This window comes from Nanorana parkeri, unplaced genomic scaffold, assembly GCF_000935625.1.
Source record: "Nanorana parkeri isolate BGI_ZX_2015 unplaced genomic scaffold, ASM93562v1 scaffold414, whole genome shotgun sequence".
NCBI lineage: Eukaryota > Metazoa > Chordata > Amphibia > Anura > Dicroglossidae > Nanorana > Nanorana parkeri.
In genome coordinates, this window is record NW_017306682.1 from 1,082,462 (window position 1) to 1,099,671 (window position 17,210).

At 45.5% G+C, this 17,210-nt stretch overlaps 1 protein-coding gene across 1 annotated transcript in view; it reads right to left on the minus strand.

The window, feature by feature from the left end:
* Positions 1–187: 187 nt before the first annotated feature.
* LOC108789649 (astacin-like metalloendopeptidase) overlaps positions 188–17,210 on the minus strand; it is a 26,138-nt gene continuing 9,115 nt past the window's right edge. The window contains exons 5-11 of the mRNA XM_018559720.1: positions 8,502–8,583; positions 8,286–8,413; positions 7,148–7,257; positions 5,481–5,700; positions 3,582–3,700; positions 2,989–3,196; positions 188–270 (exon numbers count right to left, since the gene is read on the minus strand). Coding sequence (XP_018415222.1) covers positions 188–270; positions 2,989–3,196; positions 3,582–3,700; positions 5,481–5,700; positions 7,148–7,257; positions 8,286–8,413; positions 8,502–8,583 — 950 coding nt within the window. The remainder of the gene's footprint in view (positions 271–2,988; positions 3,197–3,581; positions 3,701–5,480; positions 5,701–7,147; positions 7,258–8,285; positions 8,414–8,501; positions 8,584–17,210) is intronic.

Sequence of the window (17,210 nt, forward strand, 5' to 3'; positions counted from 1 at the left end):
GGGGTCACAAGTTATGGCCACACATTCTTTTCCATCCTCAGTAAATAAGAGCAGTCATCTTCTATACGCTTCTTGGCCTCCAAAGGGTGTCTGCAGACAACAGTGATAGGAATCCGGCCATGCACATGGCCATTACTATGAATTTTACCACCAGGAACGCAGATGTGCTGTATATTTGCCAAGTGGGTCACATAGGAGGCAGGACATTGAGGTGTAATCGGTCAGTTGAGATCTGAGGTGTGCAGAGATTACAGAAGGCCATTGCAAATACTGAAGGGAGATGCAGACACAACCCAGATGCATTCCCATAAATCAATGCTTGGCTCAGCAGAGCCTCTCTGTTCATTACTATACACAGAGGAGGAGGAGGGGGAAGGAAGGCAGTGCAAGTGGTTATGAGCATGAGAACAGTTTTTTTTTTTTTTAATTTGATTCATTTCACTTCTGAAATCAGTCGGTCAGTGTGGATCTGATCCATAATTGTGAAAGAACCAGGTGGCAATTATGGGTCGGATCAGACCAAGGTTGAACATGACTAATGGCAACTGACATCTACCGTGGTTCACAAATGGGCAATCTGATGGGGAATGCTGAACTTTAAACTGTGTGGATTCCCTGCACACTCAGGTGAACTCAGTTTAGTTTTACTCAAGCCTTGGGGTACACGCTTTGGATTCCATTACATCTGCTTATGAAAAGGACTACATAATACTACCAGCAACGCCCTAACTGTAGATAATGTTACAAGACAGCCTTAGGCGAGCCTACAACTGGGGAATAGTGCTAAGAAAGAAATCTGAACTGGCTCATATAAGAACTTCAGGAATGCTGTGTTTAAAATCCATCCGTGTTAGTCACAAAAGGGTGAAGAGTTTGGAGAAGGCCGGAGAAGTGAACAATCTAGGACAACATAGATGATTTGGAAACATTCTCCAATTCCGCTCACTTTCCAGGTCAGCTATGTTGTCCTAGATTGTTCACTTCCCCGGCCTTCTCCACACTCTTCACTTTTTTTGTGAATAACCCTGTAAATGATTTACACTGGACACCAGTGAGTGCCACCAGTTCTTCTACATCTCTGCAGGAAACAGAAGACTGTACTGACTCTTTAACCACTAGTTGCACTTTTCCTACAAATAATTTTAACAGAGGACGTAAAGCCAAACCACTTGCATTTGCCTTCCCTGGTTCCTCCCTCGCCCCCATCACCATGTTGTTACATTTTAAAAAAAAACTTCTAGTTTTCTATTACATACATCATTTTAGACCCAGTGATGTCATCATTGGGTCCTGGGTCCCTGTACTTTTTTTACACAATGCAGGCAAATCATTGCTAGTGGGTGGAAGCCCTCCTAGTGCTGCACATAGCTTACTGAAAACAATACAGAGAGTCTGATGCAAGCAGTGGCTGGCTATTCAGAAGTGTTTATAACTATCAAAAAATATAAATATGTCTGGATAGGTGAATGTCATTCTGAAGGAGTGGGGGATCCTTGAAAGAATTTGCATGCAGGCTGCTCTAAGTAATGCCCTCATGTGACCCTTAGCCTCCATGATTGAAATAACTAAAATCCAGTCAATGAAAGGGGCAGGCCAGGGACAGTAAGTCTGGGAAGGAAAGTACTGGGTGATACTGACATCCTCCAGCCAGGAAATGTGGCAGGCTCTATGTGACTAGCTGCAGCTTCTAATGCACATTGTGAGAAGCTCACAGAATACAGTGAAATCAGAGTAAACAATTCCAGTACAGACGAGGACCCTTTATAACTGTGCAATGCTGAAGGTGAGGCTGGACTTCAGCTTTCATTTTTTTGGTAAGTAGGGAATTTTTTTCTCGCTTTCTGATGCTACAGGAAGTGATAGGAAATCACTTCAAAGTGAAAGGAATTTTACAAATGTCCACATGGGAAGATTTCTTCCTCACCTCCTGTCCTGATGATAACTGTAAAATATACTGGGTTTTCCATCATGTCCTGTCCAGGTCATGGTCACCCGACAAATAGATAGGGCGGGGAACGCAGTAATCAAAACCTGACAGAGGTTGTACCCTTGCCTACCTACCCTAAATCTAAAAGGAAAATCATCTGGCTTTAGGTACAGAACTCTAACGACAGCTGACATGAATAAATGGCACGGTTCACTCAAACACTGTTCCAGACAATAGTCCCTAAATGTCACTTTGCCCGTCTAGAATCACGCCACATGGGATGGAGCAATGTAATGCTCCAAGTGCCCCACCACGGGTAGGTCCACCCTGACTGTGAAACCAACCTTCTTTATCTGCTGGGAAGTTCTACTGATCGGTCCGGGATGCCCTTCAGGAAAGACAGTGTTGATCCCTGTTACCATCATGCCAATATTTCTGTGATCCCCTTTCACCACTTTTGCTCTTTCTCTCAGACTTCTCATCAAACCAAACCCATGGAATGGTGACCTGCTCTGTTGATCATGAAGATATCTCCATTGCACACCAAACCAGAATTTACACCTGATTCCAAGTTCCTGACGTTCCAATGTCCATCCGTACATTACCATCATTTACTGTGTAGTAAGACAGCTAATATTACATCACATGCTGGTCTATGGAGAGTTATCAGAGGTCAGTACAAGCATTCCACCATCATATTTGCTTTGCTGGTTTACGTTTTGGTGACGTCATTATGATGTAATAATGAGGGTTACCTGCTTCTTCTCATTAGTGTAACACCTGTATACATGTTGGTGAGCTATTTCTATTATTTATGTCACTTTGCCTGATTAAGGGACCCCTGGTGGACCAAAACACTTTTTGCATTATATGCTGATCAAATGTCAATAGAGACAATTTGACTGGAGAAGAATGAGGTGTGCTGGTAACATACTTTGAACTGCCCTGCTGACTGGTACCCCTTGCAGTAACATCACTGGTGTACGTCCGGAATGGTACCCTACAAGGCAGGCACTGAATATGTGACCATTCTATATCATACTTATCTATGAGAAACTTACTCAAAGAGTACGTAGCGAAGAAGCCATTGGCCTGGACTGAAGTGTCGCTGTGAAAGTAAACCATCAGAGAACTGCTAGCAGATGTAAAACTCAGCTTGGGAATGGCTCCACATGTTCTCTTCTGCCTTCGTCCATCTTGAAAGAGAAGATAGTCGTAAGAGCAGCCTGTGGACAATTCCAGGCTGATGGGAGCAATGCTTACTGTAATCTGCAACAACACAAGATATTAACGTAGAGGTAGGGTTTCATTTCTTAGTCCTAGCATACTCAAAGCATTAGGGCCAGATTCACACTGTTGTGCTGCATTAATGCATGAGTGTTAACCTGCATTGTGTTAAAGCAGCCTATTCATTTAAATGGGCTTTCTAACACCCCAATATACACAAAAAGGTGCATGCAGTATTTTCGGCAGCATGGCGGATTGGCAATACATGTTTGTTGTGCTGTGTTGCAATGCAAGTGCGTTGAGAAGGCGCTTTGGTGTGTCGCTCATAATGAATGGCACCTCATAGCACCAATATATGTAACGTGCCTTACCGCAGCGCGACAATGAGAATGGGGCTTGGAGGATTCCATATGTGCATCATATTTACCTTGTGGCCAGGAGGAGCAGAAAACACCCATACACAGTCCATGGAATTAGGGTACAGCGCTGGAAAACCAGGAGAAGAGAAGTTTCCAGTCGAGCTGTTAAAGGATTCCCCACAATTTACTGCAATAGAGGAAAGCCATGCATTGTATAAGGCTGTGATATATGGAGGACTAGTAAGGAATTTGTACTGTAGAGTGATACTGTCAGCCTTATTATTTAGAGTCAGAGTCCCTTCTATGAGTAGACACCACACAGTGCCTACTATTATTCTGGTTAGTCAGAAAAGTCTTCTGTGAGTTCCTCCCTGATACTTCTTTCACTAGGGGCCTGACTTCAAGTGAACCCATGTTTTGTTCATGCAGGGTAAAGCAACTGGCTCACTTAATTGCCCCTTTGTACTTCCAAGCCTAAGGGAGAATGTGACTCTCCCCCTTCCTAATGCAGTGAAGTGTTTGGTTTGTAAGTGGTCCAGCCTCAGCCTACCACGTAGTGGTAGGGAAAGAGTCACCCCAGATCAACTTTGAGCTTGTTCACTTTGCTCTAGCATGCAAACAGAGTGGCATTTGGTGTAGGGATGAGGTCAGGTTAAGATCAAACCTGAGATCCTCCGAAACCCGGAAGCGACATGGGACCACCTGAACAATCAGCTGCAGGCCAGGGCTTTTCCTGCCTCGCAGCTGTACATAAAAGGGGCGAGATGCTTGATCATCGACCTTATATGGCCACATGGTCATACTTGGTCAAGGTCATTGACCAAATGTAGCCACGTAACCATATAAGGTCAACAACCTCACTGCATCCCGTCACTTTGCTTGCGTGTAGCTGTGGGCAGGGAATTCCCCAGCCTGCAGCTGGCTGGGCAGTAGCGGAAGCAGCGTCCTTCTCTGTTTAGAGGAGCTCAGGTTTGGACCAGGTTCTGTCGGAACCTGAGCTCTTTCCTACTTGGGAGCAAAGAAGTGGAATAAAAGCTCTGAACCTGCAAAGTTTATCCTATTGGTGTGTCTGCCCAAATATCATGTGACACACTTGGTATAGGTGATCTGACTACCGGACAGGAAGCTTCTACATTCCAGAGGATCTCCACTGTCTTCTTGGTTTTTAGTGTCAAATTGCAGGATTGTGAATTGAAGTGCCACACTGTGCTTAATAGTCCAGATGCATCTTAATTCAATATAGGGTTAGGAATGGTATAGAAATGGCCAATGTGTTTTGGGGGCTCATACAATTACCCCCTGCAGCAGGGTTTGTCCAGTGTGTGAGAATGCATAGAGCTCTTCAGCAGCTGATTTGGCAGTCTACTCTGGACTATTAAATGGAGTGTGGCGCTTCAATCTATCTGACTTGCTGCAACTTCTAATGCATACTGCCCTGATTCAAGGAGTAGGCTGGCTCTTGGAAGAAGGTATGCAAAAATCAAAATGTTGAATGGGAATGGGCATTCCTAGGCAGGCTGTATTTGCATGCAGGCCGCCTTATGTAACACTCACATACGATGCTGAGCATTTATAATTGAAAGAACTGAAATACAATGAATAAAAGGGGCGAGCCAGGGACAGTAAGGCTGAGGAGGAAAGAAGTAGATTAATCTTGATGTCCTCCAGCCAGGAAATTAGGTGTGCTCTATCTAACTTGCTGCAGACAAATGCACACTGCAAAATCAGAGTAAGCAATATCAGTACAGGACAGGCACCCGTACAACTGTGCAAGACTGAAGGTAAGGCTGGAGTTCAACTTTAACAAGCAATGATGAGTAGCTGAAGTTGGAGTTAGCACAGGAAGTGGCTAAAAGAGACAGGACTTTAGCCAACTAAATGTCATCCAGTTGAGGTTTAGTTCTACTTCTGATTGATTTCATAGTTCTATTGAATACTGTGCCATTAAAGAGAGTGCTTATACTCACTGGTATTGTATCTGGCCTTAAAGCTGGCCTCTCTCCCTCTGCTGGTGGACTCAATTCTCAGGAGCTTTCCAGAAGCCACATGGCCAAGTGGGCGCATCTTTCCACATGTACCGGGCATGACGACTGGGGCCTCTCTGCTCATCCCATCATAGACAGTCACAGAGGCTTGGTTGCAGGCTGAAGAAGGCTGGACACTGAACTTCTCAAACTGCAGGAAGACCTGGAGCAAAAAAGGACGACCATTCAGTCATTAATACAGATACAGTGCACTCACTCTTATATGTAGCCCACTCAGTACAGAGGCTTCCTGTTCATTCGAGGAGGTACAGTACTCTCCCCACTTATGAATGGACAGGAAGCCTCTGTACTGAGTGCTCCTGTCCATTCAGAAAGTAAGTGATTACTATGTCCCCAATAATGTATGAACAGGAAGTGATGCCTGGCACTTACACATCAGAACTGGGGACATAGTAAGCTTACTATGTCCTCAGTTATTTACAAACACCGAGTGATCACAACTGATCACTCGGTGTTTGCTCAGTACATGGAAGGATCAGCAAATATTTCACATAATTGCTGGTCTACCGCTTGGCATCCTGAAGCTCTGCCCCCTCCCTGCTCTCTATCCTGACAGGTCCGCTCAGCGTCCTTGCACTGATCTCTCCTCCCAACTGGACACCGGCAGCTGGGTCAGCTCTGTGTCTCCTCCGACCCCCACTTCCTCTGGCGACACATGCAGGGAAGAGCAGTGGGGATCAGAGGGGACACATACCGCATGATACAGCTGGCCCCCAGCAGGGAGGCAGCTTCCAAACCAGGCCCCCCTGCTGACCCGATGGGGCCCGGTATGGGAGAGCAAAGAAGTGGAATGCTGCCCGTAATGCCCCTACAAATTTGGCACCCAGGGCAACTGCCCTTTCTACCCCCTCAGCCTGCCTTTACCTCCCAAGTCCTTGACCCACCCCTGTCATTCATTGGACTTCAGTTCTTTCAATCATGGAGGTTCAATATAACATGTGGGCATTACCAAGCATGCAAATACAATACAATACAACCTGCCTAGGAATGCCCACTCACGCAGACTGACATCAATGCATTCTGACCACTTGAAGGGGGGGAAGGGTGCTGTTCCACATGGGTCATCAAAAATTCACCAGGTGATCTTTTTTCTCTCCCAACCCCACTCCCATACACATCTACCCACCTGGCTCTTAGCAACCATTGACATCAATAGTTGCTAAGAGCTGGGCATGATGCCGACCAGAGCGTCCCTGATTGCTAAGAGCCATGGAGAAAGATGTGTAAGTGCCATACACATCTCCCCACCTGGCTCTTAGCAACCAAAGCGGGCGTTTATGTACAGTATGTATGGTGCCGGGACTCTGGCCAAAACCACATCTCCCCGCTCGGCTCTTAGCAACCTGGGATACTCTGGCTGACATCTCACCCTGCTTCTGGTCACCAGTGATGTCACTAGTTGCCAGGAGCTGGGTGGAATGCCAGGGGTGCAATTTGTTGTAGATACGCCCCTGCTTCTTTTCACAGGTACCAGGGGTTATAGTCTTAATTTAAAGGTGAGTGGACATTACTCATGATCAAATGAATGCAGCCTCAACTAGATAGAATAAAAATATGGTAAAGCATCATCTGTACGTCAGTCCTGTTACCTTGCCTTCCGGGATCCGGATCAGCCAGACACAAGTAGAGACATTTGGATGCTCTTTGGAGTCCCAAGAGAAGGTACCATGGTGATCTGGCAGAAGGTAGCTGCACATATCTAATATGAAAGTACAAGATCATCAACTGTATGTCCAGAAATGTATATCTGAGGCTTCATTCACAACTCTTATTTAAACAATATATAAAAATATTTTAGATAGATAGATAGAAAGGGGCAGCACAGTGGATTAGTGGTTAGCACTGCAGCACTGGGGGTCTCTGGTTTGTATCCCGTTCAGGACACTATCTGCATGGAGTTTGCATGTTTTCCCTGTGCTTGCATGAGTTTCCTCCAGGTACTCTAGTGTCTTCCTACACTCCAAAGATATGCTGGTAGGAAAACTGGCTTCTGCCTAAATCAGCCCTTGTATATATAGTATGCATACACATGTGAGATAGGGACCTTAGATAAGCTTTGAGGGCAGGGACTGGTGTGAATGTACAGTATGCAAAGCACGGCATAAATTGTTGGCACTATATAAATACCAATAATAGATAAAGAAAATAAAAGTATATCTGAAGATAAAACTTTTTTTGTTTTCAATTTGGATCGAGCAGAGAACGGTTAAAACCCCTGTTTTTGTTTTTAGGTACCTTAACCTAGGGCTGTAGCTAACATGGGGCGAGTGCCTCAGACTCAGGCGCAGCTGAGAGGGGGCACAGCCAGGGCCAGCCTGGCTGCGCCCCCTTGCTCCTGTTGCCATGGTGAGCACAGGGCGCCATGGCAACAGGGGCACCAGCTGGCCAACACAGCCGTGGCTCGGTAGGGAGAAGTGGGGCGTCACAGGCTTCAACTTCTCCTCGGATCCCCGCTGCTCTCCCCCCGCCTGTATTTACCGACCCTCTTTGTGCAGAGCAAACATTGGAATGATTAGCTGACCACTCCAGTGTTTGTAAATAACTGGGGACACATAGTATTATGTTTCCCCAGTTATGAATAAACAGAAAGTGATTTATATCACTTCCTGTTCATTCATGCTTTTCTCAATGGGTGGAAGCACTCACTAGAGAGGCTTCTATACATTGACTAACTGGATGATAGTAAATATTTTTACAAATAGTCTTTCCATTCCCTTTCCACCTAACTGCATCCATAGAGTTTGTTTATCTTCACAACATCCAGAGAACTCAACCCAACGCGTTGGCCAATCGCAGCTTTGGGGTCCCCTATGGGCTCCAGGGTGGGCTTCCCAGCATCATTGGCGAAGGCAAATCTACAGGAAAACAGTGACATTGATATAAGAGCCTGAGCTGGTTGAACAGTCTGTCCCCTAGAACCTATTACATGACTGAGGGACATACTTGCCATAGTGCAGAACAGACAGGTAATCGTACGGCATTCCCAGGTTTTGGGTGCTCATTTTGTAGAAGTTACGCTCCTTGTCTATGAGAAAATCAAAGACACATTTACATTTACGTCAATCATTCATCCAGAAATAGTAATTTCTAAGGGGTGATAAACCCCAAAGGAAGCCGTATAAAGAGAATGACGCTGCTGCCAGGACTCCATGCAGATGCAGTTGCTCTCCTGCCTAGGCTACCGATACAACAAGGTAATAAAAGAAGCCTGAAAAGCAGCGATCCAAAAATAGGAAATGTATTTAAAATCAGAGACACAGATCTATTAGGTACGCAGCTAATGGCTTGATGTGTTTCGCATCGTCAGGTGCCTGATCGCAATCAAAGGAAGCCATTTGATGATGGGGATCTTAGTGTCATCATATAATGCAATGCTTAAAGTGATATTAAAGTCAAAAGCTATTTCAAATGCTGATGAAATCAATCGCACCTTCATGTTTAAAAGTTTTAGCTTCCTGTAGAATCAGCTGGTCCCCTGAACAGTGGCCCTGATATCCTGATTTAGGGTGGCTCCTTTCCCTTACAGAGTCCTATGGAGCCACCATTGTGGGCTAGTAAGCTGTGTGTGTCTCCACAAACACACAGATATAAAGGATGTCACCAGCACACCAAGCTGTTTGTGTTCAGCAAATGTCCATTTTAATGACAAATGTTGTCATTCAATTGCAAGTACTTTCGGGGCCTCGCAGGGTCCCCTTCATCAAGCTCAGAATGACCCTGCGAGGCCCCCGAAAAGTACTTGCAATTGAATGACAACATTTGCCATTAAAATGGACATTTGCTGAACACAAACAGCTTGGTGTGCTGGTGACATCCTTTAGATCTACGTAATATTTCACGGCGCCAACCGTGGTCACTGCAAGCACCCACTTGCATTCTTTTTCAGAAATCCAGTAAGGAGTGCAGCAAGATACTTATACTTTTCTCCACAAACACACAGGCACAACAAGCAAGATGCTTCCCTGCTCCCCTCTGCTCCTTCCTCCCTTCTCCAAGCTAGTAGATGGAAGGCTACTGAAGACTGCTCTGTCTCTTGTGATCTTGTACAGGATGGGAGGTTCAGGGAAGCCGAGCTGAGAGAGTTGCAGCTGTTTGGAAACATGAGGACTGTAAGTACTTGGGCAAAAATGTAAAGAAATACTTTGCTGGGCAATGTGTATTTGTTGGATCTGGATTCATTATTGCCAAAAAGTTTGATAGTTCAGTACTACTTTAAGTGCAATTCTAACCAAAACAGAGACCTCAGCTTTGGGTGGAGCGGGCAGGGTCTGATTTCCCCCCAGGCACTGACTAATGTCCAGCACCACTACCAAGAAGACTTATAAAAGGAAGCTCAGCTTTTTATACAAGCTTAACTTGTCCTTGGTGCTCCCCAAGACTTCACTACAAAGACATCTGTAAGTAGAAATCAGTAATCCAGCCATGATGAGAGAGCGAACGTTGTGCAACCTGGTCACCCTGGGACAGCAATTGTACAACTGCCATGGTCACGGGGTGAAAATAAAGAAAAGACAAATCCTGAAAATAGAAAACAAATGCAGCCATCACATGTAAGGACGGTCAAGCTGCAATATATTACATTTTTGTTCTTAGGTTGGGTTTGGAGCAGGGTATGGGCAACTCCGACCCTCCAGCTGTGCTTTAACTACAAATCCCAACTTGCCTCTGCCTCTGGGAGTCATGCCTGTACCTGCCAGTCTTGCAATGCCTCATGGGACTTGTAGTTCCACAACAGCTGGAGGGCCGGAGTTGCCCACCCCTGGTTTAGATACACTTTAAGTTACCGGCTTAATGTGTAAGAACCCCAAAGTGCAGCAATGAGATGTAATTTAAACAAAGTAATCAGATCCTGGCGTCATCTCACCTCTGCACCAGACAAACTTTACACATCCGTCTTGTTATATGTAGTGTTACCGCTGTTCATAAATACCCATCACCCTGCGCTATTCTTACCCCTTCCTGCACGCTCGTCTATATATAGGTGCTGCCTACTGATATGTCGGGGGAACTAATCAACTGCTAAAGTGCTTGACATTTAACACGAAGGCAATATCATTTGGACAAAACAGGATTCCGGTGCCCCTGTATCTGTCATCTAATTCTCACCCTATTGACTTCTAGCTTGTCTCCTTTCTTTCCTGTCTTCATCATTTACCACCGTCACATGCAGACTTGTGGCTTCCCATTCGGCATCTCCCAAAAAACACACAGCCCGCTCAACTGCTGAAATAGACTTGCTGCTATGATCTGGTTGATTCCAGGCTGTTCTGATCCATTTGTGATCTTCAGCATTGCTTGAGATGATCACCTGGTCTATTACTGTCCATTGCATGTCACAATGCCAAACCCTGAAGCAGAAGGGGCTGCTTTGGTTTTACAGCGGACCTCCCAGAAATGAATACGTCGCCTACATGTCACATCATTTTGTGACCTAATATTGTACTGGACCCAAAATTGGTGGAGACAGGATTTAACCACAAAGGGCGTAGGGGATTGTTTTCAGTCAGAGCGGTTACATTTTGGAACTCTTCCACAAGCAGCGGTATCAGCAGAGAGTATTGATTCATACAGGGGTACAGGTACTCTTAAAAACCAGACCACACAGGGACTCATACACACACCCAGGTTGAACTTGATGGGCCTGTGTCTTTATTCAACCTCAAATACTATGTAACTATGTAATATAGAGCAATCATCATTTTCACCTTTTATCATTAAGCCCCCATTCACACCTATGCGTATTGTAATATGCGCGTCTGTCGCGCGACCGTCACACGTTTTTTTTGCCGCGATTCGCGGTAAAAAAAGTCGCGCGACCGTCGCGCGATTCCAAAGGCTACTTGGCAGTATACAAATGGAAAACGCCCTACAAAACGGACCAATACGCAGCAAAAAACGCTCCGGGACCTTTTCATGCGTGGGCCGTTTTGTAGTGTGTTCGGGACGGGCGGAAATACGGACAGGTGGGAACAATACCATTGACTACAATGCTATTTATTTTTTTGACCGTTTTGTAGAGCGTTCATCGAGCGTAGGACGCGCTACAAAACGGTCAGGTGTGAATGGGGCCTAAAACACCACCCCTGGTGTCTATTGACTTTGCCCAGGCTGAGATGATGTGATCAGGAAGGAAGAATTTCTTCAGTCTCCTCTCCCCCAGTGATCAGAATATGCATTGCACACCACTAACCATGCAGATGTACCTTCACTGGATTACATTTGGCTTGCTAAAGTCCTGTGTCGCAAAAACAACTGCTTTTGTTTTTTTCCTTAAAAATACGGTTGTCATCTTTAACCATTTGCCATCCAGCAGATTGTAATTAAACGGCTGGGCAGTTCACTCTTGACGGCAGGTGGACGCTTTTCAACGTCCTTTATTTACTGCTGATGAACGCTGTTCGGGCGGCTCTATCACTTGTGCTATCCCAGGCTCTGCTGTCCTCCGTGCAGGCCCGGAACTGGCACAGTGGGTCGCTGCGGTTACATCACAGGGAGATCAGCACATTTCCAGCGACTGACTTCCCTCCGATCACTGAAAGCGTATCTGTATCTTTGCTCCGGGTCAGTGTCTCGTATATAACAAAAACAGCCAAGCAACTTGCATTTTCAGAAGGCCATAAGTAATAGCAGCCTTCATATTTCTATCAGTCTGAGGTTTCCTTCCAGTGTTCAGGTAGAACTCTTGGCTTGCAGTACTAAAGGAAATCCACTGGGTGGAGCTGTTTAGACACAGATTGCTGTATTACAAGACTGGAAGGAAGTTAAAGAGGAACTCACCCATTTGAAGTATTATTTGAAGTATTATTAAAGGAGAACTTTGCCCACCCCGATCTACGCTTAAGAGCGTGAATGGGGGAATCTGCCCCACTAGCTATTGTATTCTGAAAGCCAGCACTAGCGGCTGTCCGATGACCAGTACAGGGACTACAGCTGACTGACAGAAGTCACTATTTGAATAGCAATCTTCCAGCCGGCTCCTTAACAATAGAACAAAAAAAAAACAACAAAACTTTTGTGTGTGTCAATGCAAAGCTTTACAATTGTATTTTATTACGCTTGAAGCAAAATGATAATGTTTCCATGGCAACACAAAGTGGATTACAGGTTCACCTCATAGAGAAAACTTTGCAAATCCGATGTAGGCCTCTCATAAATCAGATGTAGGCCTCTCATAAATCAGATGTAGGCCTCTCATAAATCAGATGTAGGCCTCTCATAAATCAGATGTAGGCCTCTCATAAATCAGATGTAGGCCTCTCATAAACATGTTCATCATCAGCAAATAAAAGGAGGTTTTAGACGAAGCTGCTCATAGACTGTCCAAATTTCTGCTGACTCTGCCCAAATCTGATCCATGGGTGGTCACGCCATCACCACCAGGTCTGATAGAAGGCAATAATTCAACTGACTTATGTTGAAGCAGCTGGGCCGCAAATAGTCAACTGTACAGCGACGACAGCCAAGCAGGTGCAGTCACTGTTCAGGTATTCTGGCAGCTGTGGGTGCCGGCTGTCCGAATACAATAGTCTGGCAGTGAGGATTCATCTATCCATGCTGTACCCCCATTCATACTGCTTAGCTTGTGGAGCTGAACAAGGACAAAAACTATCAGTGCCTGGCACTTCCCTGCCCTTAGGCCTCGTTCACATCATATGCAGTGCTTTCCGGCCGGAACACACTGCCTCGAATTGCGGCCGGCTCACTTTTTTGCCGGGCTGGAGGGGGCATGGCGGGCCATTGACGTGAATTGCACCGTAGCCACGCCCTCCGGCCGCAATGCGATCGCCCGTATGGGATCGCAAGGCACATTGTGCCTACACAGTCCGGTCTGGTGCAATCAAAATAGTGCTTGCAGCATTGGGCCGCAACGCACTGCATATGGTGTGAACGAGGCCTGAACCACTTGCTGACCAGGTGTTTACACCCACTTCCTGTCCCGGCCATTTTTCAGTATTCAGCTGCTCCGGGTGAATCCTGGACAGGTGGCAACCCTAGTGTGGGGGGCAGTGTGCGGCTGGGACCTGGGGGTTGGGGACTCCTGCATAGAAATGGAGTGACACTTATAGGTAAGCAGTGAAAATGTTGAGATTTGCAGGCAGAACACTGAGTCCCCGGTCAGAGCATTCCGCTCTCATCATCAGTCCGTCCTGATCACACACACACTGACTTGGGCAGCTCCGGAGCTGCTGCTGTTCCCCCGTCCTGGCTGGGCTAACAGGCTGCAGCGTGCACACTCCTCTGCTCTCACTTGCGAGGCCGCAGGGAACCTAGTGATGGCTCCCGATGGGGAGTGGGACTGCTGAGGAGACTGCTGGTGGCCCAGTTCCTAACAGGCACTGGTACCGGTCTGCGGCCACCTGGAGATTGGGGACCCCTGTCCTACAGCATAATTATTTTCAAGAACCACCCACACTCCTTATGGTCTGCAACCTTCAAATGGTGGTGGTGCTCATGGTGATCACACGGATGGCGTCGTGCAAAACTCAGAATAGTCTCAACAGGTCACCGGCACACACACAGAGGAATTCAATATCTCTTTGTTATGTTTTATTGAAGAACGTCACGGCATGTCATTAGAAGCTGAAGCTAGTGTTTCGGGACCTAGCAGGGACCCTTCATCAGAGGGTCCCGAAACACTAGCTTCAGCTTCTAATGACATGCTGTGATGTTCTTCAATAAAACATATCAAAGAGATATTGAATTTCCTCTGTGTGTGCCGGTGACCTGTTGAGACTGTACGACAGCATGACTCCAGCCAATCCAGTAGCACAGTCTCCAGCCATTTTCTTTAGAAGGTATTCAGTCTATGACAATGTAAGCATTATATATACTGAATATTATATGCAGCCCATTGGTGGCATTGGGGACCACATTTGAGGCCCTCTATAACTCGAAAGCTGACAACCACTCCCCTAAAGGATCATTTTCCCCAAAAGTATTATTAGTTTCAAGTCAAACTTAGTGGACTGAGTCAGCTGTTGACTTTTGATATGCCTTGGATTCCCCAACAGTAAGATCACAAAGCCATAATTCCTGGTTCTGTTCCAGTCCACTTGAGACTTCTAGATGTCCCTGGCCATCTGTGTGTCCCTGCTCCTCCTGTTACATTCTCCATAATATAAGATACATTTAAAAAACCCAACAGAGAGACAGAGAGTCCATCACAATGACCACAGCAGGTGTGCAGAATGATCCTGCTAGGTCATGGAAAGAAGCTCATCAAGAAGTACCTTGGTTGATGTTTCCCCAGTTGATGCGGATGTACTTGTCACGGTCACTGCGGCACTGCTCATGCTGGAAGCCCAGGGAATGGAGTAGCTCGTGTTGTATTATACCCCAGTGTAGACATCTGGGCTTTATGAGGGATAGCTCCTGTGCACCACCAACCCGTCCAATATACGACCAACATCTTTGAAAGAACAGAGACAAGTCAAAATTATTTAACCCATGATGTTATTGTTGTCTTGAGGTGACAGGTTGGACCTGGAGGTATCTGCTCATGTTCCTGCAGTACTATATACACTCACCAGCCACTTTATTAGGTACACCTTGCTAGTACCAGGTTGAACCCCGTTTTGCCTTCAGAACTGCCTTAATTCTTCTTGGCATAGATTCAACAAGGTGTTGGAAACGTTCCTCAGAGATTTTAGTCCATATTGACATGATAGTATAACGGGCCCAAAGTGTGCCAAGAAAATATCCCCCACACCATTACACCACCACTAGTCTGAACTGTTGATACAAGGCAGGGTGGATCCATGCTTTTATGTTGTTTATGCCAAATTCTGAACCGACCATCTGAATGTTGCAGCTGACATCGAGACTCATCAGACCAGACAACGTTTTTCCAATCTTCTATTGTCCAATTTTAGTGAGCCTGTGCGAATTGTAGCCTCCGTTTCCTGTTGTTAGCTGACAGGAGTGGCACCCGGTGTGGTCTTCTGCTGCTGTAGACCATCTGCTTCAAGGTTCAATGTGTTGTGCGTTCAGAGATGGTATTCTGCATACCTCGGATGTAACAAGTGGTTATTTGAGTTACTGTTGCCTTTCTATCATCTCGTACCAGTCTGTCCATTCTCCTCTGACATCAACAAGGCATTTTCGTCCACAAAACTGCCGCTCACTGGATATTTTCTCTTTTTCGGACCATTCTCTGTAAACCCGAGAGATGGTTGTGCGTGAAAATCCGAGTAGATCAGCAGTTTTTGAAATACTCAGACCAGCCCGTCTGGCACCAACAACGTTCAAAGTCACTTAAATCCCCTTTATTCCCCATTCTGATGCTCACTTTGAACTTCAGCAAGTCCTCTTCACCACGTCTAGATGCCTAAATGCATTGAGTTGCTGCCATGTGATTGGTTGATTAGCCATTTGTGTTACCAAGCAATTGAACAGGTGTACCTAATAAAGTGGCCAGTGAGTGTATATATTTATGCACCATTCTGGTCATGAAAAGATTATTTGATGGTCAGATTGTACATAAAAGTCCAACAACCGCTCAGCGTTCCAGATGACCCTGTATTGGATCACTTGTGTTCTGTCTGTAACAATCAACGATTGGGAGAAGACAGCAGAGCACTTTAACAGTAAGATTAAAAACTCCACCTGCCACCAATTACATCCAATTTACCGTTATGAAAGTGAAATGGTGTTTAATAAAGCGTGTTGGATAGAATAGCTGACTGCTGACCCTGATCACAGAGAAAGGCTTTTCTATATTTAAACTCAGACTGAGCTCACCAGTCTCATTGCCTGGATAAGGGACAGTCTGTGTCCTCATTATTATTTTAAATCTTTCACTTGGCTTGTTGTAGTATCGGAAGAACAGAAAGATCTTAAGGGATCAGTGCTGCTTATAACGAGGTACAGACCATCAAGGTCTCTCAAGCCTCTTCTTCTATCATTAAAGGGAAAGTATAGTGTATAGCAGCCTTTCTCAACCTTTTTTTTGTTACCATGAAGTAACCTTTGAAATGACTATCTGGTTTCAGGGAACCCCTGCTAATAATTACCATATATATAGCTCACCGTATATTAGTGTGATGGGCAGTGGGAAAATTGTTCCTTGCATAGGTGGTCATTAGGAAGAATGCTTCTGACATTGGTGGTCATTAGGAGGAATGCTTCTGACATTGGTGGTCATTAGGAGGAATGCTTCTGACATGGGTGGTCAGTGGGGAGAATTCTCCTTACATTGGTAGTCAGCGGAAAGAATGCTCTTTACATTGGTAGTCAGTGGGGAAAATTCTCCTTACATTGGTGGTCAGTGGAAAGAATGTTCCTTTCATTGGTGGTCAGTGAAAAAAAATGTTCCATACATTGTTGGTCAGCGGAAAGAATGCTCCTTACATTGGTGGTCAGTGGGAAGAATGCCCCTTACATTGGTGGTCAGTGGAAAGAATGTTCCTTAAATTGGTGGTCAGTGAAAATAATGCACCTTACATTGGTGGTCAGTAGGAAGAATGTTCCTTACATTGGTGGTCAGTAGGAAGAATGTTCCTTACATTGGTGGTCAGTGAGAAGAATGCTCCTTACATTTCTGGTCATTGAGAAGAATGTCCCTTACATTGGTGGTCAGTGGGAAGAATGTCCCTTACATTGGTGGTCAGTGGGAAGAATGTCCCTTACATTGGTGGTCAGTGGGGAGAATGT